At 35.7% G+C, this 26,035-nt stretch overlaps 2 protein-coding genes across 3 annotated transcripts; both read left to right on the forward strand.

Moving 5' to 3' along the window:
- Nucleotides 1-1,362: 1,362 nt before the first annotated feature.
- Nucleotides 1,363-9,136, forward strand: LOC107076298 (uncharacterized). The gene is made up of 3 exons (XM_015339856.2): nt 1,363-2,012; nt 4,412-4,480; nt 5,722-9,136. Exons 1-3 carry the CDS (start codon nt 1,589-1,591, stop codon nt 6,345-6,347), a joined length of 1,119 nt encoding a protein of 372 aa, XP_015195342.2. The 5' UTR covers nt 1,363-1,588; the 3' UTR covers nt 6,348-9,136.
- A 1,586-nt stretch (nt 9,137-10,722) lies between these two features.
- On the forward strand, nt 10,723-25,183 carry btc (betacellulin, epidermal growth factor family member). 2 transcript variants are annotated; one of them, XR_001477350.2, is made up of 7 exons: nt 10,723-11,412; nt 13,495-13,596; nt 17,739-17,856; nt 19,014-19,160; nt 20,977-21,125; nt 22,528-23,888; nt 24,772-25,183. XR_001477350.2 is itself a non-coding variant. In XM_015338691.2 (6 exons), exons 1-5 carry the CDS (start codon nt 11,367-11,369, stop codon nt 21,119-21,121), a joined length of 558 nt encoding a protein of 185 aa, XP_015194177.1. In that variant the 5' UTR covers nt 10,723-11,366; the 3' UTR covers nt 21,122-21,125; nt 22,528-25,183. The 2 variants fall into 2 exon arrangements, 1 of the variants encoding a protein (XP_015194177.1); XM_015338691.2 differs by having other exon boundaries at nt 22,528-25,183.
- Nucleotides 25,184-26,035: the final 852 nt, after the last annotated feature.

Here is a 26,035-nt window from a genome sequence, read left to right on the forward strand (position 1 = left end):
GTTCTATAACATATCACATTGGGATTACTTCCAAAATTGGGTGATAATCTTTAATAATAACACCACACTGCCTGTGAGATATTTCTACTTAAAAAGCACGCAGGAGGTTAGACTGTAAAATAATATTTGAACTACAATGCTTAAACTCTTCCTAAGTAGCAACGTTCCTAACGTTTTCTTTCTAAATTGCCAAAAGCAGGCCAAACTGAACAGGTCTTGGCAACATGATGAAATAAAACACCAATCACAATTCCCTCCTGCAAAGTGCTTTCTGGATTTGAAGCAGCAATCTTAAACTTCAGTCGCAAGCAGCTGTTAAAGACGTTCGTAGTTTTGTAGGTGTTTTTGTTACGGAAATGGACTCGATAATCCGAATAATAATTCGAAATGGATTCGATGCTCCAGTGCGATGACGGAATTTATCGACCGTAATTGTATTCATGTAAAAACTGAAGCCAATTTCAATATAATTCCCATGGTATACCTGTTGAGCTATTAAAATCGACAGTATTACAAACATTTAACAACGCTAAAGATTTACCTGGAAGAAATTAAAAAGTGTAGCTCATTCAACTGATAAAAATGGGACGATAGTTAAAAATGGCACGACCTTGATAGTAACCATACGAAGAAAATGTCGCCTATACATTAGATCAATTTTGTCCGGTAATTCGGGTTACAGCTGTGAAATACAATACACTCATAATTATTTTACAGTGGGGAATTTAATTATTTAAAAATCTCTCCGAAAATTAAGAATGTTACATATAGAAAATTAAGGCACGTATGAAATGGGAACAAGATCAAAGATAAATCAGGATATTACTAGTCGGTTTAACCTATTTTGCTTTATTTTGACAGAAGCTTAAATTTCATTTCGGACTTTCAATATAGAGGATTATATGAAGTAATACCAGAATAACAATACACATAGTAGTGTTTAATACATGAAAGGCTACTGGCACCAGTATCCGTGTCGTGTAGTATTTTTACTCACAAATTAATTCAGAGCAGCTACTTAATATCGTCAAATAAAATCATTTAAATAAAGGGTCAATGCTTTTTTATGCAGTTGGGTAGGCCTATTTGGAGTTCTGAATGTGAAATCCAAGAAAAACATGTAGCACTTGTAATATTAAATACGCGTTTTGTGTAACTACTGTATATAAGATTATTTTCTGGACGAGTATACTTGAAATCATTTTCTTAGTTAAGGTGGCGTGTGGTTCATTCTTTCACCGAAGTCCTCTGTCTACATATGAAAACACGGTAAAATATTTCTCGGCTGCAACCCTTTACGTTTGTTACTGAACATGCAGACGCATGCATTCACAGACTACGGGTTTTCCGTTCTTTGTTGCGGAGATACGTGGTGGGGCGGTGCTTAAGAAAGGGAAAAGTACGTCTATAAGTCTAATTTTTTAGGGGAGAATCGATCGAAATTAGTCTAAGTTTTAGTGGTGTTTTGAATTTTAAATGTTGAAGGATTTCGATTTTTTTCAGTGTCTCAGTTATATACACGGTGAAGCCAGTAGTAGTGATTCAGTTGCTCGTGTTTAGTTTTTAAAAGTGCAAAATAAGTGATAAGATGGATCTCAATGCTAAAAAAAGAACACCCAACTTTTCCAGCACCGAACTTGAAGTATTGATCACAGAAATAATAAACAATTATAGTAAACTGTTTGGAGAAGCTACAGCCTGTACATCCAGGAGACAGCGATCTTCATTCTGGATCAAAACAACACAAAAGGTCAACTCAATATCCCAAACCAAGAGGAGCTGCAAGCAGGTCAAGCACAAATGGGATGATTTGAGAAGACTGCTGGTAAAACGGCTGCGTTTAAAAGGACGCAACGCGGGTTCTGATGGCATTTTAAAAGAGCTGCACAAAACCAGAGACGACAATAGGAAAAGGAACACATTTATTGAAAGAGGGATACACAGAGATAAACAAGTTTCTTCGGGAGATCTAGATTTTTCAGACGGCGCTCCGCATTTCGATATTGAATGGGGTAAGTGGAAAAGGAAACCAGTTTAAACTCAACAGGAAATCGAAACAAGTCGAAAACATCCCTAAAACCATCGCTTTTGCTGCTGAAGCATTGCATGTTACCTATGCGTCCAGGTACCTAGCATTACATTTTAGGTACCTGGACGCATAAATATATAGATCCCACCGTAAAATAGGGTTTTGTTTACGATCCGAAATTCAAGCTCCTGGACGCTAAAACGTGGGTTGCCCGCGCTTATCGGATACACTGTTGCAGTTGTACCTTAGAGCAAATTGCAGTATAAACAATGTATTTTTTCGCATATTTATAAATAATCTAATAATAACCTATAAATTGTAAATACGCAAGGTTGTTAGTTATTGTATGCGTGATACAAATTCCTTCTCAAAGTTATTTTAAGTTCACGATAGTTACATTGGTTTCCTTCTAACCTACGCTACATTGTATTGTTTGTTTTATTGTTTAAACTACCGAGTTTGTTTTGTGCTAATTTCTTAAACACAGAGTGAAAGACAGTAATACAGAGTCCGAATAGTGCTAAATGCCATTTACGGGTAATGCTTTAGCAAAAAATTTACTGTAGTCAGACCGGTTTCAGATAAACACATTTGACAAATTGTTGACCACACTTTATCATAAAAATAATTGAAATTAGGTGAATTTTAGTAGATATAACAGTTAATCAAGGAAATCGCATTTTATATATCAAATACGGTAATTGAGATTATGGAGATTAAGTTTAGGTATCATGCAAATTCCAGAATTCTCGACATTCTGAAGTCTGTGTAATATCTTAGAAAATACCATAGTAGATAATGTGTAGCGGTGGCTGTTTCGTGATGAGATAAAGGCATGTTTTGATATCTTCTTCTAACTGTCTTCTCATTCCTTAAAGCCTCTGTCCCCTCAGGCTGTTACCCCTATTCCTTAAAGCAGCCTTCATAATATCTCCTTTAAAAAACTCTCTTAAGAACTAGATACCCATCTCTCTTCTCCCCTTTCTCTCTATAGCGGGCAGCCCAACAGGCAAAGATGCTCTTTTCTCAGTTAGTGATGCACTTCAATCAGCTTGTGCTGCTTCACTTTCATCTGCCGTAATCCTCCTTGACCTCTCTGCTGCTCCAGACACTGTGGACACGCTGTCTTGGGAATCTCTGGCACTGCTGACACCTGCTATGATTGTGCGTCTGCTGGAGTGCCTCGCTCTCTGCACCTCACTCACTCTCCACTGGTGTCCCCTAAGGCACTGTGCTGGATCCCAAGCTGTTCTGTCTTTACATGCACTCTTTAGGACCTCTGATCTCCTGCTGTGGCTTTTCCTTCCTAACCTATGCTGATGGTGCTCTGATGTTTTTCTGTTGCATCTTTTGATAATTTTGTCTCCTCTTGTATTAATGCCTGTCTCTGAGCCATTTTCTCCTGTATGCACTCCCCATTATCTCAAACTGAACCTTGCTCTTTATGACCTCCTCTTCTTCCCTTCTGTCCACATTCTGGACTCAGTCTTCTGGAAACCCAGAAAAAAGTCGGGAAAGGCCTGGTATTAACGTCATAGTTCCAGATCAGCCTTTGTAAAATCAATGTTGATGTAAGGCAGAGCACAAATTGCTTAAACTGACCTTTATTCTCCAGAGATTAGAATTTGAGAAGGTCAGTGCTTTGGGGAAAAGCCATCAGTGAAGTCTCTTTTCAGGACCTTCTCTACAAGTCTGTTTAGAAAACAGTGGTTCATACTGTAGGTCCAGGCACTTGGTATAATCATTCATCACTTCACTTTCAATAACTACTCATCCAATTCAGGATCATGTTGGTCCAGAACCTATCCTTATTGGGCACAAGATTGGATATCCAGGGAATTCTCAACCTATCTATCATACCCTGGATAGGACGTCATTCCACCAAAGAGCATACACAGGCAAGAACACCAATTAACCTACCAGCATGTCTCCAGACTATGGGAGGAAACCCACCCGAACACAAGGAGAACACACAAACTCCATACAGATAGCACCCCAGGAATTGATCCCAGGGTTCTGGCACTGAGGTAGCAGTACTAGCCACTGTGCTACCATGCTGCCCACTTGGTGTAATGTATGTTGAATGTACATAAAGCTTACAAAATGCACAAGTTAACTTGTTAAATGTGTTCAAAATGTTATTCCAAAACAAGTTCACTTTTTTTTCTTATTTACAAACTTGTTTTAGTGTACATTGCAATAAATATCACATATTTAATACAGAATTACTTCCATGGTTTGTAGAAGTAAGAGAAAAGTAATTGAATTGTAATTGAAAAGTCTTTTAATAAATTCTTCATAAAAAAATAATTATTCATGAATCATTTAACCTTTGTAAAACACATTTAATCTGACTTTCAGTCTTATTTTCTCCTCATCCAGAGAATGACACTGAAGAAAATGAATCTGAAGCAGAAGGAACTGGGCAGGAAGGTTCCCATAAAGTAAAAGGTAAATGTATGCTTTCTGAGCAGGGAGAATGGCCTGGGATGAGAATACAATACTCATTTGTTCAAAAGCTAACACCTCACCAGGACAATTTCCATTTTTCTAAAGGCTAAAAAAGTAATAACTGAGTGACAGGTAAAACCTAGAAAGAAAAATAAATTATGTTAATAACAAAAAATAAAATCCTGTAACATAAATTCATTAGAAGTTTACTAGCTAGTGAAAGCTTTAATTAAATTTAGTTAAAACAAACTGCATCTGCTTATTAGATCATGTCATTGAATAACTCAAACCCCAAGCATAGGTAATGCTGCTTGCAGTATGACTCCCACATTTTACACTGAAAAACACCAAATGCTACAGAACAGGGATAGCTGTTTCTGTGTGTAAAATCTGTAATCTTTCAGTGCTTTGCATATAAAAAAGTTTCTATACTGTACTTTCCATGGCATCATTTTGCAAGAGCAAAGATTGTAACCTTGGTGACATGAAATAACCCAATTTGGATAATGAGATCTTGGCATTTATGTAAATTGTTTTCTCCCTCTTTTGAGTTTTTATCAGTGCTTTTGATGAACTAGAATAGGACATGTACAGATTTCTCAGATGCTTTTGACTGTGTTTCATTGTCTGGAGAACTGCTGCAAGACCCTTTAGGTTCATACCATTTAACAAAGAGGGCTTTACTCAATTTCTTCCATTCAGTCAATCACCTCAGTAGATGAATAATTTTACTCCCTTCATTTTGTAATGTAGTTTGACATATTAGCACATTTGTTATAAACATTATTCTATTAAACATAAACCTCATGTACAGTAATAGTATGTCAGCTGATTCCACTCATCCAGTGATAACTGAACTTCCTATTAGCTTGTCTTTTAAAGTTGGATATAAAGGTTTGGAGTTGTCAAACCTGATAAATCGTAATGCATTTGTTACCTGATTTCTTTGAGTGTACACCCTCGGAACACCTGTTTTTATTTATCACAATGCACATTGCCCCAGTATAGAAAAATCCACTTCTGAGAAATATAAATATAATAATTTTATAAATATAAAAAAATGCTCTGGACAACCCTCATTTTTGTTATTATTTGAGCTGAGGAGTATGGCCTTGAGCTTCTGCCTTCACCAGCTCAGAACTGCAGTGTTACCCAGCCCTCTCATTCATCAAACTTAAAAGGTTTAATTATTTCTATTCACTGGGGTATTTATTATCTGTAAATGTGCTTTTTCTCTCCAGGAAATAAAGGACTTCCCACTGGTGAGCCAAAAACTGCAGATGAAACCCTGCCAGGACGAGTAGTGATAGTTCACCATCAGGGGATTCCTTCCCTTGTGGAGGAGATCAGAATCTTAGAAGCCCCTCAGATTGTGGGACCTCCTATCCCATCAGTCGCCTGCTCTTTTCCTCAAGCTCCAAGTGCTGAACGCGAACAGGAGCAGCAGCAGCAGCTAGTGGCAAGGGGGGTTGGAACTGATGTTGTCCAGATTAAGAAAGAGCCACATCCTGAGTTCCTCTATACCTCTCAAACCAAGGAGACAGCCTTTAAGATTCCAAGCCTTGGTGACCAGGGTAGCAATACTTCAATAATTGCACTTGGCCACCAGGTGGCACTGCTGGCACATCAGATAGGAAAGCTGACTGACCAAGTGAGTCAGCTGAATCAAATGCTTGCTCAAAAGAGCAGCTGTGAGCATTTTCAGATGGAGCAGGTAGCAGTGAATCACAACATTTCAGTGACACTTAGTCTCCTGGCTAAGGCTCTTGCTTCTAAAGACTTGTCCATTCCAACAGCTGTTGCTGACTGCAGCACACAGAGTGATCATCCCCTTCATCCTCCCGACCAAGCACATGGAGAAAGATGAAGATCCATTACCCAGTGTATTGGACTGACATCATACAGTACATTGCCAAATAAAGTCACAGGCAAGGGAGTTGAAGAGATTAGAAACAGTGTAGAAAGAGTATGTATTGGTGTAAAATCAGTTTTTTTTAAAAGACATGTTCTTTCCCTTTTACCTTACAAAAATCATAAATCTATTTCTTTGAGTGTCATTTAAATTTGGGGGATGTTCTCAATATGTAAAAACTTAAGTTCCTAAAAACATTAGAACCTACTAAACAGTTTTATAGTGAAAATGGTGACTTCATAGAAAGTACGGGTATGTTCTTTCAGCTGAGATACCCTACCACACTTCACAAAGGTTTTATTTGAGCAATATTGACATCTGGACGAAAATATTAAAAATATTCTTTGACCTTTTTCCTCTTCTTTCTGAACTCTGCACAGGATGAAAGCACTGATGTGATTTTATGTGAAAAAAATGTGATGTGAAATTTGAACTCTGCCCTTCCCATCATATACTGCAAACTATGGTGTCCCAACAAGGCCAAACAGCTCTCAATCCATATTTGGACCATGATCACAGGAGTCCTGTTAAGTTGTATTGTGTACACTCAATGTTAGTCCTTAAAGGTTAATTTATATTGAAAGTTAATCTGATATCTTAGTATTTTAAATCCCTAGTTAATACCTGAAACAAAATGCAAAACCAGTCCTTACAGCTCTCCCCCAGAACAAATGGTACAGTACCTTATTAATGGTTACATAAAAGTACCTTAAAACTAAAGAATTAAAGAATTTCTTTATGAACTAAAAAAAGGCATGCTTAGTCTTACATTTTTCATTAAACAGACATGCAGGGTCTCACTTATCTGATGTAATCTAACTCTTATACCTTTACTCCTTAAATTTTGAAAGTTAAATGTTTTGCGCCTTAAATGTTACAACTTGACTTTATACTGTCACCCCTTCTCAGAAAACACAAGATCAGAATGGGGAATTGGAACAGAAAATGTTGAGAGGAGGCCCCTTCTCCTCTGGATAAATATGATATTGAATAAGTTGTCAAAAGCAGTGGGGCTTTTCCTGAGGTGAGGCAGGTGGCAGTTCTGAAGGGAACCTCAAATATTCCTTGTCAGTTATCAATGTAAATGGAGACCCCCTGATGAAGACCTAATTACAAGATTACGTTGCCTTCTTTATTGCATGGAATTCCATGGGCCGTTTTCAGGGCAGCTCCAGACAGAGACTGTCATTGAATCTGAAGTAATACGTGAGTAAGATCAATGTTTTTTAATTCCTCCAATAAGGGAAAAAGTACTGTTGCTTTAAAATGCATATACCCAATGGATGCAAATTTTGGTCCGATCTGATACCTGTGTATGCTGGCTTTCATTTCAAGTGAACCGTTAATCACTAGTGCTAATTGATGCCATTAATTAATCGGCTTGCTTGTTTAGACTTTTGTTGAGTGGTTTCTATACTCAGTTCTTAGTTGGGTAAAAAAACGACTTCAGGTATATCATTCCAATTTGCAATGTACAGAACCTAATGCAGTCTCTCTTTATTAAGAGTTTGCTGCCTTATTTCGGTCTAAGTGATTGGAGGTGATTGGTTTCTAATCAAAAGACACAGGGGGGAATGACATTTGTATTGTACCAAACACTCCCACAATGATTTTATGACTTCATTCCAGCTGGTTACATTTCAGTTAACACGTCTGAGAGAAGTTCAGAAACTGACTAAACTGAAATAAAATATGCATCAAATAAAAAAGTGAAACCACATGTGAATAGGGTAAGAAGATTTATTGAACAACTGTGATTTAGAAACTTTTTAGCTCCAGTCAGACAATCCAGCTCACTGATTAGCTTCTGTTTCTGTTCAAGGACCAGATAGGAGTCATTACCAAGTAAGAGTACTAAATGTGACCATTTAATACTCCTATTTAGAAAAATCAACAAACCAACAGACCTGTGACCAGAAAGTAGGTGCTGGGCAATTCCAAAATGTGTAAAAATGGCAGACTTTTTCTTATCCCAATCATTGACCCATGAAATGGCCTTATCTAAAAATTATAGCAAATTATTTAAGTGCTTGGTCATGTTCATTTTTCTACATTTAAAAAATCTCTGCTGGTACTCTTCAAGAGGACGTTTTAAAATGTTTTAACACATTTTGCTTGCTTGTTTTCCGATTGCTGAATTTTTTTTTTAAGATCAGAATTTTTTCTGGTTACTCTTATTTAAACTATTTTCCTTGGAAGCAATACAATCATCTCATTGGCTGACTCTCAGCAGGAAAAACACAAATTCATAGAATGCATTGTATAATACAGCAAGGAAAGAGTGAACATTTTTCCTAACTTTCCAAACTCTGTGATAGTGATGTATATGTATTACTACTCTGTAATTACCAGTTCATATGGGACTAACTCTCCCAAAACAAGGAATCATTCTGCACAGCAAGACTAGAAGGACTGACACTCTGTGTGCAATAACCATCTTAATGTACTATACAGACACCTACTGTAGTTCTGTTCGGTAAACAGAAATCAATGAACTTGCTTTTGGTGTCACTAGTAGGGGACAAAAAAGCGTGTTAAGTTCTCCATACATTCTGTATGGAGTTTTGTATAATGCTGTGAAGAATACTGGTTATTAATCACATTTGGTGGCATTTCATTAAATTTTTCATGGTTACAAATTCACTTCCCCAAATCATTATTCAATACAGTAGCTTGTTGAAATCTAAAACATTTTGGATATCTGTAAATACTACTCAGTCCCACAGGGTGAGCTAAGTTTTTGTTATTTATGTTGAGTTGCATCTTTAGGTAAAGAATCTGACCAGATTATTAAGTAGAAAAAATGTCATCTTTATCTTGACTATGTAGCTCAACATTATTATATGATAGTGTCACTTAACAGTGTGTAGATCATGTGCCATGCAGTGTTTAGAAGAGAGACTTTGAGTAAACGTGGCCACTATAAAAGACCTGGAAATGCAAATAATGTCACAGCTGCTAAACCAGCCTTCAGTCCGAATAAAATAAAGTTGGTTTTAGGTCAGCCTATAGATTGCAAATTTCAGGCATCATTATCAGTAATTCTTGACTTCTTGAATAGGTCCAACACCTATTTATATATAAAGTATCTGACATGTATATAGACTTTAAACAAACCAACCAAGTTAAAACAGTGGGAGTATTATTTGATTAATCTTTGGTCCATAGACAAGTTTCCTAGAAGAATGAATAATGTGAATAGCACACATTGTAGTATTTTCAATACTGCATGTGTTGTCCTTGTCCTCCAGGCAAGATGTGTATTCCATTGCTTCAGCCCACAATCTGCAGTTTGAAGAGGATGCGTGCAGCAGTAGTGAATCAGTGAATGCACCATGAGGGAAACAGGAGAGAGAGATAACAAAGTGATCACATATACCAGATAGGCTACATCTTCTGTTCTGGGGAGCCCCATCTAAAATAACCCATTTATAAAGATTGGGGAGACTTTGTGATCAATTAATCAAGTAATTTGTTCTACTTTAGAAACTGGTGATTTAGCAGTTACCTATGAAACCCCTGGACTGTGGTAACACAGCAGCAGGACATATAAACTCACAAATGCACAACATATTTTAGTCATTTCTCAGTATTAGTCTAAATCAGGGGTTTCCTACCTTGGTCTTGTCTGTTAGGATTGTCGACAACAGAAGTAGGTAAAAGAGTTAGAATAAACCTATTGTTCCTTTGTCGACAGCAGAGTCTGTAAAACACCAGAGACCAAGGTTTATTAGCATTTTCTAATTTGTTAGCTATACCATGTGCATATGATGAAATTGTATTACATTATGTACCTGTAAATACTGTATATTGTATATCTGTTTGCCTGGTAAGGAAGACAGAACTCTAGAAGAAAATAGAAAACTATGCTACGTACACTGTACTACAAAAACTAGGAAGCATTTTTAATTAATAAGAAATGCAAACCTGGGCTTTCAATGTAAGTGAGCATTTACAATGCATAAATAAAGCTTCCAACTGGCTTTTTCATTTATTACACAGCAAACATTTGTGTGGCAAAAAAAGGTAAGGAAATTTCCTTTTGATTAGAAAGACCACAGTTACATTTATGTCTATGCAGAATAACTGTCTAGAAAGCCTATAAGGCGAAAATTTGTCTTGGGCAAAATTGCTCTCAGAGGTTTACAAGCGAAATTTTGGCCGAATATACGGCATACAGAATACTACTTGTAAAACAACACCAACGATTTAATTAAGAAAATGATCTTTGTGATAATATCATATAAAAAACGATTACAGAAAATTTCCTGCAGAGATAAGCAAGTACTGTAAAAGCTTGATTACCTCACAATTAGGTTATTTAGGCAATTGCATGTTACATGCAGGCATTAAAAACGAACTCAATTCAGTAGAGCTCGGATTTTGATCAAGAAATTCGGTTAAATTAGAGAATAATTCAACGTTCGAAAGTAAAAACTAACATCGTTTCGGTTTGGGGGATTTTTTTTCGTCAGGTGTGTAAAGTAAGAGAGCAACATAGCTAGAATAAAAGGGGCGGGGAAAACAGTAGAAATTTCACAAGAATGGCTGGAGATGAAAGGGAACCATGAGAGAAATTCCCAAGGGTAGCATGAAAGTCAACGATCAGTGTTATACATCAGCCTAATAGATAATCCGCCAAGCATTTTTCATGCTGGTGGTACGACTGTATCACGTAGAGCTTGTGGAACTTCTTCGCCATGCGCATAGCTTAGTTACGGCTTTTTTAGACGGAAACGTTCCTCCAAGCCTTCAAACTATCAAACGGGACTCAGAGCAGAGTCTCCTGTTTACAGTATGTTAAAAGGATACAGACTGCTTGTGAAATTGGAAACTTTCGGAAGCTTTGATCTTTGAGGTTACCGAGTCATTGTTGATGTCCACGTAACCTAACAAATAACAACCAAGCTGCGATCGTACAAAAGCATATATTGACAGACTTTTGGATTTTTTATTTATGTGGAGTTAAGCGCAATGGGAATGTTGATGAATTGTAAACCTTTGTTTATCACACTTGCAGGTAAGACTACAGTCAAGTTGATTTGAAAATAATCTAATGTATTATAAACTATGAAATTTTATGATATTCTGTGGTCTCAAAATATTTTTAATTATTCTGCGTGACATTGGCTATGTTAGTCTGTATTTACTTTGAGTTTGAAGTAAGCTGATATTTAGCCGATATTTAGTCCTAATTAATATTTCCGAAGTGCGTAAATGAAATCGGTAGTACACAATGAGAACTTTGCGTAGTGATAGTAAGAAAAGTGAACTCTGCGTACGTTTGTGTTGCAACTTTTTTTTACCGTGCTTACTAATGTGCCGGAAAATAATGAACTACTACATGTACATGATACGCAGAGTATCACCAGTTTATTTCTAAAAATAGAAAGCGAGCTGGAACCAGGCGGTTATGGTAAGGTCAGCCTGGGAAATCGGTGGCCTCTGGTCTGATGCACTTACTACATCAAAAACAGAGATATTTTTATTCCAAAGCAAAGCGGCATTATTTTTGCTATGTAATTGTGTTTTTATAGAGGAGCTCCTGGGTAATTTAAATATCACAAACCATTAACACACTAGCGTCCAAAGCAGTAAACATACAAAACGATTGTTAATGGTTAATTAATCTATGAATAGATGTTGCCTTGACAGCGTCTCACCTTTCTTACCAAAGGTATGGTCCTAAAAACTTATTGTTCTTTTGGAAATTTAACCAGTCCATCTGTTGGATGGAGCTGTGCATGGACCTATCCTTTTTCATCTGGAAATTAACTACTGTACGCACTATGTATGGTTAACATGTAAGAAATGTATTAGTACTTTAGCACTGAAACACAGCTTGTTGATTGTAAGTACATGTCTAATTCATCCGTAATACATGCCTTATTAGGAAAATGTAGATTATATATTATTTATTAGTGACAGCAAGTAATCCATTTCTAGCAAGTCATATTCTAGTTGTCCATCATTTAAATGCTAATATGTCACTCATAACAAGCTAACACTTTTCATCCCCAAAGTCTAAATTGTTACTGGTCCTTTTTAATAGTGGTGTATTAGAATTTGGAATTGTGTCCTTTAAAAACACCTTGCATGGTTGCTTCAACTAGGAATTCTGAGATGAATAGTGGCCACTTTGAAGGAAAGATTCACGCTGCAATAAGATGTATGGAACTGCTTTCTGTCTTTGGAAATAATTGTATTTATCATTTGCATATCATCAGTTGTATATATTGCTATAAGAGAGTGTATGCAATGCAATGTAAGGGGCTCTCTGGCATAGCTTTTGGACTTGCAGTAGTTGGATACATAGATTCTTACTGTATATATTTAACTAGTTATTTAGTCTTGCACCCTTCTTCTATTCAATAATGAGGGAATAGCAATTTCTTCACCAAAGGAACTGATGGCACTGACTGTATTAAAGAAATGGTTTACACACCATACTTTTTTCTTTCAACTTGCAGACTTGACAAAGACCATAAACCTGTGTCAAAATAACAAACATAAAATTGATTTTATGTAAAAACAATTACCTGGAACTATGCATTGTGCAGGACCTATAATAGATAATGTCTGAATTATTCTCATTTTGTATATGAAGTTATGTGGGATCATCATGAATTATCTATTTTTGGGACATGCTCCCTTTTAGATCTGCAGTTACTGTGCTTCAACTGTAGTATGGTTATCACCAACCGTTTGATTATTTAAGGTATGTTCTGTACTAACTATAACTAGATGACTCACTAATTTAGAAGTATATTTGCTTTATATACATTATGTATTGTCATTGCTGACAGCAAATGAGAACCATACACCCTAATGAGGTTTTGTGACTATAAATAGGGTAGTTCACCTGTGCAATAAAAACTAAAAATGTTCCTTGTCAAATGTTTGGCTGATATGAAAAAAGATTTAATCAACTTTAAGCTGACCTTCGGGTTCAACCCGTGTGCCTACCTGTAATTAAAATTTACAACTACTGTATTATTTCCAGTCAAAGCAAGAAACAAAGTGCTGCACCTGTTTGCAGTGGTTTAAAGTTGCTTTCCTATTTGTGTTAAATGTTTCCAGTACTTTTGTTTGTGTTCGTAAGGTTTGGCCTTATGCAAATATGCACATGCTGATTCGAATGTGACCAAGGAGCCTGAGAGTGAAGTGGTATCCTGTGGTCACCATGGGAACAAGACCTGCACAGGTGAATATGATTTTTGATATTTCACTCTTTACTTGAAAGCTAATGTTTGTGACCCTTGCGTTCCCAATTAAGATCCACCAACGAATAATATAGTTATGAATGCTGCATGTTGTTTTTATTTCCTTGCTTTTGGAGTAATCCTGAGAAATACCCCAACACCAACTTTCATACAATCTGTTCATAACTGTATTGGAGCAAAACACTCAAGTGATTTAAAATTAAGAGTTGTTCGTGAATAACTATAAAAATACAAAGATGAAGGTTAAAACATTTTTTACATTATAGTAAGACAGTATAAGTAAGTTTTGTGTCTAAGCTAAGAAAACAATACCTTCATAAATCTACAAGTGCAGGTTGCCCCAGAAAAAATCAATACTTTTTTGGTGACACTTTTGCTGCATAATGGCTTCATAGTCCCTTCACAACTGCAACACAAGACATTATAATCACATGCATAATTCTTTATGGGGACATACGCAAATGATTATTGTGCAAATATATGGCACAGACATATGCACCATACTAAATGTGTAATAATAAATAATAAAAGGGTTATTTGACTCCTAAGAGAGAGTTGAAATTACTATCAAAATAAAACTAGAACTGTGAATGTGTTCCTTTTACTATGGCTTTTATACCACTCATATAACATTTTTGTTCTCTTCATTAAACATTTCACATATTAAGAATGCACAGATGCATGATCACATCAAGGCATCTTTTATCTTTGTATGCAATATACACAAGGGATTTACTGGGATATACAGTACTTGTGTTTGTGGTTACATTAGACTTAGTGTGCTTGCCAAATTACAGTATCTATCCCTTCCTTGATGTGTAATTGGAATAAGGGTTCCCGTAGAATTGCACCTTTTTCATATTTAATGACAGAAAGGTGAAATCACAAAGGTGCTGAGTCACTTATTCCATTTATTATTAGGCAGCTGAGAATCTTTGGACCTCTCTCAGTTTTCTTTTTAAAAATGATACGGCTGCTTTTCAGTGTTCTTTTCAACCTCACTTGTTGTCTGCTTTGAATTATGAGCACCGACATAAGGTTAGTAGGCTATTTCTTTCTTTGTGCCTTGTAATTTCCTTCTTAAATTAATAGTAGATGGGTACGTGAATGTTATTATAGACACTTTACACATAAATAGAATAAAAACAGGTTCCGAAGGTGTTCTGCATGTAATTTAATTATTGCCTTTGTCCTTGACAATTATGTTACACCTTTTTGTGATCCTTTCCAGTGAAGATCTAGTACAACGTGGAATATCACTTTTCAGTAATAAAGTTGGAATTAGTACCTCTCCTTACTGTAGCTGTTGAGCCAATAAACACCTGTGGCATGCTCTTATTATTGGTTTACAAGATGTATCAATTTCTTGAATGTTAAGAAAACACAGAATTTTTATAAAAAATATTATTTATGTTCATCACTCCTGCCCATTTTGGAACATTTAAACTTATGATTAATAAACGGTCCTGTCTAAGGATGGGTGAGGATTATGCATGCTTCCTTTCAGAACATCCACTCCATCTTTTGTATTCAGCCTTACAGTGCTTATAACGGAGTTAGCACATTTTAATGGAGTGACCCAGCTCTCCTTGCCAGTATTGCAAGTTATGTGCCCTGCAAGCTTAGGTTGCTGTTACGTATAAAGCCAAGACTTCCATGAATGATCAAGCCTTCTTGGCTGTAGCAGTGCTTTACCAATTATGCATTTTCCTTCGAAGAAACACAATCACAATTGGCTAAGGACCCCTTACAGTCAAATTTATAATAGCTGTAGGGGAAAAACAAGCACTTTTACTGACTAAGCAGCTTGATCCTTTAAATGTGACACAAGTTTCATGTTTTCTATTACAGTGTCATAAATCTTATGGTCAACATAATACGTACTAGACAGGTAATATTTATAAAAGTGAAAGCATTGCAAAGACCAATTAAGTTACAATTTATTACCTTTTATCAGTGAAACACCATGGGATCCCCAGTTTATATGTTGAATAATTTTTGACATCATGCCATGGTACTGAGACTTGTAGAAAGTATTACAGTATGTTGTGTTATGTCTGTGGAAGACATCTGATGTTGATTTAGTTTACTATTTTTAACTCTGAGGAATGAATCTTTCCACTTTACCAAGTATAACTAGTAGAGAAATTAAATGCTTCCCAAGGTCTAATCCTAGACAGGAAGTTTAGGACTTGAGGGCCTGCATTAGATTGGTGGTTTTTTGTTTTGAGTAGAAATGGTGCCAAATTTGTTTGACACCCTCCAGGTTTTGTACTTTTTTTGATGGTGTACGTCCAGATAAACAGTAGCTTTTGCTTAGCTGTCAAACCTACTATGGTAGTATTACTGTTTTACTGTATAAACAGTACATTCCATCACCGAGTCAGGCTCTAGGAACACGTTTAAATCCATCGGTGAGACAGTTAGGTCTTGTCTTATGAGTTGAAGTTTTGTTTTAAAAAGATTACATGGGCTATTAGAAGCAAGCTTCTGTAAGCCCACAAAATCAATATGGCTATGTGTTGTCAGTCAACATGGGAAGGTCACTTCCTCTTTATGTCCTAAATACATGACTGATTGTAGCGACCAAGATTTCTCAGTCTGCAATGGCAATAAGTTCTTTTCCATCTTCAATATAGTGGCTGTACTGCTGCTTATACTGATACCTCCACCCCTAGATTTCTTTACCATACAGGTGTCGTTATTCTTTTTACTACTTAACAAAATAAACATCTCAATTATTCAGTCTCATTAATGGCAACATTTACATCCTTGAATATGGCACTTCAATGTACTGCATAGAGAAAGCTTGGGTATTAAGAACATGAATATCTAAATGTTTCATAAACTGTGGTCAAAATTATTTTCATTATTCATGTAAGAAATTTTAAAAATGCTTTGAACTGTTTATAGTTGACACTTCACATCAGGTTTTCATAGTACATTATATAGTGTGAGATCTTTCTGTAAAATATTAGGGGATATAATTTATCTGTGTTCATTATCCCATGGCCAGCAGAGGAATCCTACTCTGTTGGTCCCCTAAGCAAGGCCCTTAATCCCAGCTGGTCCAGGGGTGCCGTATAAATGGCTGACCCTGCGCTATGACCCCAAGCTTCTCTCTCCCAGCATGTGTGTCTCATGGAGAGCAAGCTGGGGTATGCGAAAAAGACGAATTCCTAATGCATGAAATTATATATGGCCAATAAATGATCTTCTCTTATCTAGAAATGCGTGCAACTGTGCATCTAACAAAATTTGAAACGTTTACTTTTTCCCTTGTAAGTGTAACTTACATCATTTCTGCCTGCTGTGCATGTTGCTTTAGGTAATGTACCAAATATAAAGAATGCTAAAGTTTGTGTTGTAAATGTTGTACCTTGCATATACAAACATTTTTAAATGGAAACCATTAATGAACGTAGCCTTGTTGTCCTGTGAGGAAAGCTGTGAGGGCCTGTTCTTTTCAGAGGCTCTTATGAAGGAAAAGCATTATCCAGTGACAGCATTCAGAAGTGTAATCGGATTGAACTGCATTTATTGATTTTAGTGTATAAGAATGAGTAAGAGAGTTGACTGAGCACAGGTGATTTATTCTTTATTGAATGTCAAGCCTAGTGAAAATCTAGAAAAATAAAACTCAGAAAGGAGCCTCTCTGTCAGTTGTACCCCACTAATTAATACAAATGCATCTTTGTGCCTGAGGTATGCTGAGGCTTGACTAAGACTTGCAGTCATGAAGTAATTTTCTAATCTGCCAAGGTTATGATGGGCTACGGTATGGGAGACTAAAAGATACAAGCACGAGTGAATGAATTTTGCTACATGTTACCCAACTACATTCTGTAAGGGATTTCCTTGCTGTTGCCCTGGCATCTTTCAAAATAAGGCTTATTGGAACTGTCCGACTGCAGAACTACTAAGAATCAAGTTTGAAGTTGGACTGCATAACTTTCTGGCATACAGTATGTAAGATTTGTTGTATTCTAATATTAGATAATGTGCTATTTTTAATATGCCTGAATCAGACAACCACTACATTAAGGTTCGTTTGTGTATTACATATGTTAACATTAAAACAAAGGTCATAAAAGAGTAACGTTATCTCCTCTTTTGTAAATAGCTGTCACCAAGGTTGAAAAATGGAGTGGGCACTTCTCTAACTGTCCAGAGGAGTACATTGATTACTGTATTAAGGGAAAATGCCGTTTTGTGGTGGACGTGCAGCAGCCTGCCTGCATGTGAGTTTTGCTTTTTAATCATTATGTAAAGAGTTGAACACCTGAAAGCCATTTTAGAGGGTCTGCAGGACTTAATTTTCTGTATTCTGGTCTCAACTGCCAGAAATGCTCAGAGAACATGCACCATGTAGTCAGGAATCAAAAGGGACTAAGCAGAACACATGCTTTCTTTGTTTTCCTGCTTCAGTGAGAGAGCACTGAGAAATCACAGACCTAAAAGATAAACCTATATTTATTTACAACACCTAATGCATGACCACAAAAACTGTTGTTTACAAATGATTAACAAAGGTGAGTGAGTCCTTTTGTCTAGATTTTCTACAGTCCTAAGCTTGATTTGGTGGCAAATCCATTCCTATGGAGAACTTTATAAGAAAGAAAAGGTACAAACCACAGTTCCCAGAACTGACACAAGGGACATGAAATATTCAACACTTCAAGGCTTCAAACTAAGAGGTTTTCTCAACTTCCTGGTAGCTGTAACATGAAACACAAACCGGAAATGGAAAGGTATTTCTGGATCTCTTTCTTCTGGTGCTGTGCCAAATTGCTTAGAAATACTGTATGAGAGTGCAGTTGCTAAAATATATATTTTTAGCAGTCTTTGGAGGCCTGGCATTCTTAAACTCAACATCTTCAAAGTGCACTTTAACTTGGATGAAATCTACCACAGGTTGCTGGTGGGTGGCATTTACAGGCTGGAACTTATTGATCCGTAGTGTCATACAAATCCTGACATTGCCTGAGACAAAAAATAAGCAGTTTGAGATATAAGCATGTGACCATGACATATACTTTAAAATGAAAAGGGATAAGTGTCACAATAAAAACAATATGAAACCTGTTGAACGGAAAATTCACATATAATTAACATATCTCTGCTTAACTGGTCACTCTGCATGTGGGTCCCACCTTCCTCGTCTTGTGAGGACAGGGCTGGTCTTCAGGTAAACTGGCTTATCCAAATCTCTAAAGATCTCTATACACAATAAACTCAAACACATCTAATTCTTGGGTGTAGTTATTCCTTGTGAGCCATCAGTAGAAATTGTCATGATACCAGGCACATGTAAATGTAAAGAACGTGTCTTTGTTGTCTTCAAACACAGTCATAATGGAACTACTGTATAACACCATTTCATATTTTTTATTTTCAGATGTGAAAGGGGGTATATTGGACACAGATGTGAATTATTAGATTTTTTCTACCAAAAAACGGAGCAAAAGCAAATCATAATTGCCAGTGTGATAGCAGCACTGGTCTTCCTGATACTTCTGATCATTTTTATTTGCTGCTGTGCTCAGTAAGTATTCTAGGTTTTTTTGTAAAACTTTCCAACACTTAATTGCAATGAAATGCAACTTGCATACAAAATTTGTGTGTCCAGTCACATTTAATTATATTTTTCTATATTTTAGTTTCTGTATAAATGCAATTTAATTTAGTATTACTGAAATGGACCGACTCTTTCATGGAATATGTGCTTGTTCTTGATGATACTGATTAATTATAGAGATACTTTATGCATTTTTATGCAGATCAATTTCTTTGTTTTATCCTCATGTTACTTTAAATTTAAAAGAATATTTTGCCTAACCACAATCAAAATTGTACAGGTATGAAACAGATGTTGGTGCTCAGGTGACAGTGTTTCCCTGAATAACTCCAATAAGCAGTTTGTATCATTAATATAAAGTGTAATTGTAGATACAAGTGTAGTTGTTTAATTTGTCAGCAAACATATTCTGTGCTTCAGCTATTTGAAAGCTTACAAATGTGTGAACCAAGTTGAAATTGTTTACAATCATATTTAATATATTACAACCAAAGTCATTTAACATACATACCAATGCCTAGAAATATTAGTCATATATTTGTATTAAAATAATACTGTATAGTACTGTAGGTCTCTGTGTTCAACACGTAAACAGCTGGAATAATCCATTTGGGGATGGATGAATGATTGAAATAGCAGAATTCTTGAAACTTATTGCATACTTATTGACCAGTCAACAGGCTGGTCAAACTAAAATCTGGAAATTTGTGCTAAGGTGAAGGTTGTAATATTAGTGATCTGTGTATTACCCTTCAACATGGTTAGAGCAGTATACTGTAGTATAGTGCTGTGTGGGTATTATATAAAACTTATATAAAATCTCAGAATGAGTATGTAATTGCTGGAACACCTCAATGCTGGTGCAGTTAAATTAAAACTTCAGAAATTTCTAGCCGACTTACAACAGAAGTATTACTAAAGCCAAAAATAATACCCCTTTTGAAGAAAATAATACGTGTTTGTATATTCAATGTTTATTTTTTAGTGGATATTTCAACCTTCCCAACTGAAGCATAAACAAGCGAAATATTCATGCTGGGAAGGACTTGCTATTATGTCTGTAAATTGGTAGTTTTAGCAGTAAAAATCCCCATTGAGACTGATAATATGTAAGAGATTTATTTAATTCCTTATGGTCATTTAGAATTTTGCATAAGCAGTACACATTTACAATTCTTTTACTGCATTACACAATGTTAATTTTATCCACTGGAAAGCCTGCCAAAAGTATTTTAAAACAAAGACCTTTTGTCTCAAAGATATACATTTAATTATTATATTTTACCAGGTAAATGAGCAGTTGATCCCGTTTAACTGTTTTCTGGCACGGTTTCAAGTTCACCAACGGTAGTATTTAGGGTGCATTGTTACTGAAACTAGTAATATTAAAGGGGGTTATTATGTATTGTCTTAAATTATAATGTGACAAACCCCAAACAAAGTTCTGTCTGAGGTTACATTTAAAATAATACATTCCAGTAGAATATTTGCATGGAATTAATGTCAGAATTGTTGGTGTCTCTGGGAAATATTCAATTAAATGCCGACAGGTATACAACATTCATTTTCTAATTCAAGAATGGCAGATATTATCTTCCACAAAAGTTTAAGGTAGAAGGGGAAACTCTAATACATGGATATTCTATTCCTTTCAGATAAATTGTCTTTGTGTGTTTGGTTCAAGATTGAGACCTCAGGCAGCTCCACAGTCCACTCCTTCTCATTTAAGGACTTCAGGGTATAAAGTAATTCGATTCATGTGGTCTTATTTTTTTCTTTTAAGCAGGAGGAAATTATGCTTTAAACGGAGAAAGAGGAAAGAAGAAAAAACAGAAGAAATAGAAAAACTGAACACAATTCTGTCTGAAAAGCCAGAAAGCCACAGTGTATCTGTAAATGTGGATGCTTCAGAAACCAACACTGTATGACAAGGTACATTTGTGGTAATTGCATTGGTGTTGATATGGCTATTTTGGGTGTTTTTGGTCGATATGGCATCCCATGATTGGTTACAGCTGGTCTTTTGTGACGCTTTGCCACTGTGAATTGTTTCGGCTGCCAGCACTCTCCTCTACTTGACCTCTTTCTGAATCTGTCCTCGCTGAAGCACATGGATATGACCATTCTTTCATAAGTCTGTCACCTGTGTCACATATCAGTCTGAGTTGTCTTCAGCCATACAAATAATGGAGACTGTGACCTGTGAAATCCAGTTATATCTGAGGAAATTCTGGTATTGTTGAATTTTAACAATATCTCCCATATTAACAATATGTATCCTGCATCTTAGCATTTGTAAAAAACAGTGCTTTACTATTTTCTAAAATTCCCCTATGTCTTTAAAAGCATATAGATTTTGTTTCACTCTCTGCAGTTGAACAAAATAATTTGATACGTGTCTTTGACTAAAACTAGGATCCTGTTTTATGAGCCTGCTCCTTTTGGCCTTATTCATCTTGATATGATTTGATTAAGATTAATGCATCTCACATTGTAATATACAGTAGTAACCATATGTAACATCTGCTACACTTGCACTGAGGTGTCCCTCTCCACAAATTACATTGAAAAAACAGATTACAGTGATGGATAATAAAATATTCTTCTCTCCATTCCAGACCTTAAATAGGCGCCGAAAAGCATTCTTGGCATAAAGCCTTTCTGCCAGACAAAATACATAAAATACTTTCAGCAGCAGGTCGTTACTTAGTGCTTAATCAAATTGGTGACATTTAGAACATTTACAGTAAAGTTCAGTGTGGTCTCTTCAATCGGTTTTATTTTCTTTTATGGTGTAAGCTGAGAAAGTTTCAACAATCGCATTATCGGAGGATGTCGTCATTGCAGCTTGCGTGAACATTTCCATTTCTCTGTTTATGGCAGTGTTTGGAGCTGTTCTGTTGCAAAGGTGAAACTAGGACTGTTATATAAAACATTTACTGTGCAGATTTTCAGTGTAAATTCTTTTCCTCTGTCCACACATAATTTACATTTCAGCTCTCCCATTATTTGTGGTTGTTTCAGCTTTGATTATCTGAAATTTGGAGTTTTTCTAATGGATTGTATAAATAGGCCTGATGTGTTATACTTGGGAGAGGCTCAGTTATAGCACCATATTTCTCTGTCTGATTTCAGGGCTGTTTTGATTACAGGAAATATTAATACAGTCTGACAGTGTTGTGACAATGATTAGCAGATTCAGTTTTGTACCTTTCCTTATTTAAGGATGAAGTTATCCTTTTTTCAGTCTTTTTCTGTGACGATTGCATAAAAGCATGCCCTGCCGATCATTATATTTACTTTCAGCAATTGTTCCTTCTGTTTTTTTTCTCAGTGAAAAAATGCTGACATAAAGACGCCTGCTGGCCAGGGTGTCTGCTTTGGAATGTGATCGAACAAGACGTCTAGTTTTGCTATTCTTCTGCAGAGACCCGTCTATATTTTATGTGATCCCATTTTTGCTTTAAGGCAAAAGGATTAACTTTCCTCCATTGGATGACCACTGTGAAACCTCTTAAGAGTTTGCATCCATCAGAAACAGTCACAAGGCACTGCTGTGATCTACAATTGATCTTCATTATCTCTGGCTTAAAATGCACTTTAGCCTGTACTGAAAAAAATGAACAAATATCTGGGAATCTGTAAATTCACTCACTTATCTCTTAAGACATTTGGAGTCTTTTCTGTGCATTTTAAATCAATTATTTATTTTTAAGTGCGAGGACATGTTTGCTCACTTTTAATTTATGGCTGAGCTGCCTACAATTTTGAGAGCATTTCATTTTCAGAAGTGTGTTGATCTACAGTAGCTCATTGAATTTGTAGTGCTGGGTTTGCTGTTGTACTTTCAATGTACAGAACACAATGACTGAGAGCTCTTGTAGTAAGATACTGGTAATATAAGGGAAGTAGGGTTACTCAGCGAGGTGATATTGTAATAGTCCGGATAATGAGTACGAGGATGAAGATTTATGGTTTACCGATATTTGAAGATATTTGCTATGTTTTCTTTTGCAAACATTAAGGTGTATTTATTACCTTGCTGTTTCTCAAGTATGTATAGTGTGCTTTATATTTTTATGAGTAGTAAAGCTGACTGCGGAAGTGTGTCACTAGTCACTGTTCAATTATGTAGACCACATTCCTTATATCATGAAAACTGCAGTTTTCATATCAAACATATAAGAATATGAAGCTTAAATGCATAAGGACCATTGCATGTGTTCTATTAAGAAGTTTTCAGTGTCTAACAGATAATTACAACACTGAGGATAGGACATGTTTAATACATAATAGATTAGTTAAATCGTTTATATTTTTTAACTTTTTGCCAAATACAGTAGATACAGTATTTGTAATACTAAAACATAAATAAATATATAGTCAAAGTAGTGTGTTAAGTCGTGCATGTATCTTTGTTACAAAGTTCTTCAGTAACTGACTAGCAGTAAGGATGAACTTTAATCTTTTTTTTCATAAATAGAACATGACTAGAGTTTAAAGCTTTTAACTAAGTGCGTAACTTATAACAATGATAAATGTTAAATGATAAATAAAGACCTGAATGAATGGCATGCAATGTGAAAGAATGTGTAAACATTTCTTTTTTATTTTAGGCTTCTTTTCTCTGTCTTGGGCCCATAAATGTGGCAGAGCAGTTTCAGAAAACCTTTATTATAAAGAAAATATCTGAAGGTGACTATTTTAAATAAAATGAATATATTCTTTTATCTTTTAGAAGATTCATATAATGTGTAATGCAAGTCCCAGGCTATGGTCTGGACCCATGGTCTCTTTATAAACTTGTAGTCTTGTAATCTATTTGAAGCAAAATATTATCTTCAAAGACAGTGTACTTTTGGTTGCTCACGATCTCCTTCAAGCCTATACAACAGTGTTCTGCAGTTGGCGTTCACAGTATGTGTTCCATGCTCATGTATTTTGTGTAGAATGTTTTTTTGTTGTTGATGTGTATGTCTAACTTAATCACTTTAATAATGTAAAAACACAAACTGGGAAATTTTTAAAACATTTTACATTATGGGCGCTACAGTATATGTCATTACCATATATGATTTCTTAGGTGCCCCTTTCCACAATTGTATCCAATTTCCCTTAATTTAAAATCCATATTTAACTCTTAATTTCTTGTTTTGTATTCACGATGTATATCAAGATTGACATAAGCTGTCTTATCCCCATTTAAAAGCTAGAGTGGTAATGATTATTTTTATACTGTACATTTTGATGTGTTGTTACTTTTCTTGGGGGTTTCCGTTTGTCTTTAGGTTAAATTATTCTTTAAAAAACATGACAGTAACATTTATGCTTTGAAGTAATGCTTATTACAGTTGCAAAAAGTCTGGCATACCACTCACCCATGCCTAAAAGTAACATGACTTGTGCCAATAACAGCTGCAGGGAAAAAAGGTACAGAGTCCAGGAGAAAAACTTTATTATTATTATTATTTAGAGTATTTATTATTTATTTAGAGTAACTCATTGCATTAAGCGGTTTAAGAATTTATTTTTTCTTTGGTTAAAATGTTTTGATAATTTACAGATTTTTTTTTTTTAGTTTCAACCTAGTGGATTTAAGGGACGATGACCTGGTACTGAACATTCATTCTTACCTCCAACAGCTGCAATTCATTATTGTGGAATAACAATCTCATGATATTTACTGAATATGTGCATGGGGAATCATCCTCAGTTCAGAATTAGGATCCCCCCTAGTCCTATGCTTTTTATACCTTGGCAGAAGTCTAATTTGTAATCTTAACACTATTTTAATCAACTGATCAAGAAAGAGGTATAGAATATGGATATTAAAGTATGCTTGAGGAAGTATGCATACAGTATGTGTTGAGTATTGCTCTTTTTCAAGAACAAGAAAGTCATTCAACCTTGGTACGCATTACATCTGTGGTTTATATTAATGTTATTTTGAATCACAAGTACATTGATACAATAATAAAGTATAAAATACACCAGTGCTAACGAAAAGTCAATTGTATTATTTGCAAAGACTATGTGTATATAGATGTATATGTGTATATACCTAAACATACTTAATTCATAATAATTAAGGCCTGGCAATACTACAGGGCTAAGTCTTAGTGATTTTGCACCTGGTCTGGATGAGTTTTGGATTATCCTTTGGCTTGTTGGTTGTGCTTGCTCTGGCTTTCAGCTTTTGCTTCCTACTTGGTTCTCTGGTTTTTGGATTCTCTTTCAGCACCTTGATTTTTGAGTTTTCACAGATTCGACCCATGCCTAATTATTTCAACATTGGCCTGTGTTTCTCTGCTTATTCGCTGTGCTCTCCAGTTCTTCATTTACCTGCCATTAGATCCCCGTCTTCATTTTGCAGAGTGCTGTACTTTTCGTAAGTACAGTATATTACAAAAGTGTTTTATTTTCACTTATAGTGGTGCAGGGTAAGACTTTGTCTTCTATGACTCCTCAGTAGCATTCATGAATTTTTTAAAGTGAAGCATGTTACAATTATGTAACTACAATAGAAATGGCGAGCATGATCTTTCCAGAGCTGTCTGTTGCTTAATACTTCACCTAATTAAATATGGGCCCTGCATTTGAGTTAGACATAATGTAGAAGCTGAGATGAGTAGGAAGAAATGGGTGTGTTTGATTACTGTGATCAATTTGTAATCGAAAGTGTATAATATAGATACTATATCCTACTTTGAAAATACTGTAAACATTGCTGGTGTCATGGCAGGGAGGTGATACATTTCTAAGGAAGTGTGCAGACCCACCCTTTGCAAGATTTTCGACAGGGAGCAATGTTACATTCGAGTGGTAATTGTCCTTGTAGTTGA

This window comes from Lepisosteus oculatus, chromosome 3 (genome assembly GCF_040954835.1).
Source record: "Lepisosteus oculatus isolate fLepOcu1 chromosome 3, fLepOcu1.hap2, whole genome shotgun sequence".
Classification (NCBI taxonomy): Eukaryota; Metazoa; Chordata; class Actinopteri; order Semionotiformes; family Lepisosteidae; genus Lepisosteus; species Lepisosteus oculatus.

Excerpts from the sequence above, each read along its gene's own strand:
- LOC107076298 (XM_015339856.2), top strand. The coding sequence starts at position 1,589 with ATGGATCTCAATGCTAAAAAAAGAACACCCAACTTTTCCAGCACCGAA. Across the intron at positions 2,013-4,411 it reads GCATTTCGATATTGAATGGG|AGAATGACACTGAAGAAAAT; the intron begins GTAAGTGGAAAA and ends CTCCTCATCCAG. Across the intron at positions 4,481-5,721 it reads AGGTTCCCATAAAGTAAAAG|GAAATAAAGGACTTCCCACT; the intron begins GTAAATGTATGC and ends TTTTCTCTCCAG.
- btc (XM_015338691.2), top strand. The coding sequence starts at position 11,367 with ATGGGAATGTTGATGAATTGTAAACCTTTGTTTATCACACTTGCAG. Across the intron at positions 13,597-17,738 it reads TGGGAACAAGACCTGCACAG|CTGTCACCAAGGTTGAAAAA; the intron begins GTGAATATGATT and ends TTTTGTAAATAG. Across the intron at positions 17,857-19,013 it reads GTGCAGCAGCCTGCCTGCAT|ATGTGAAAGGGGGTATATTG; the intron begins GTGAGTTTTGCT and ends TTTTATTTTCAG.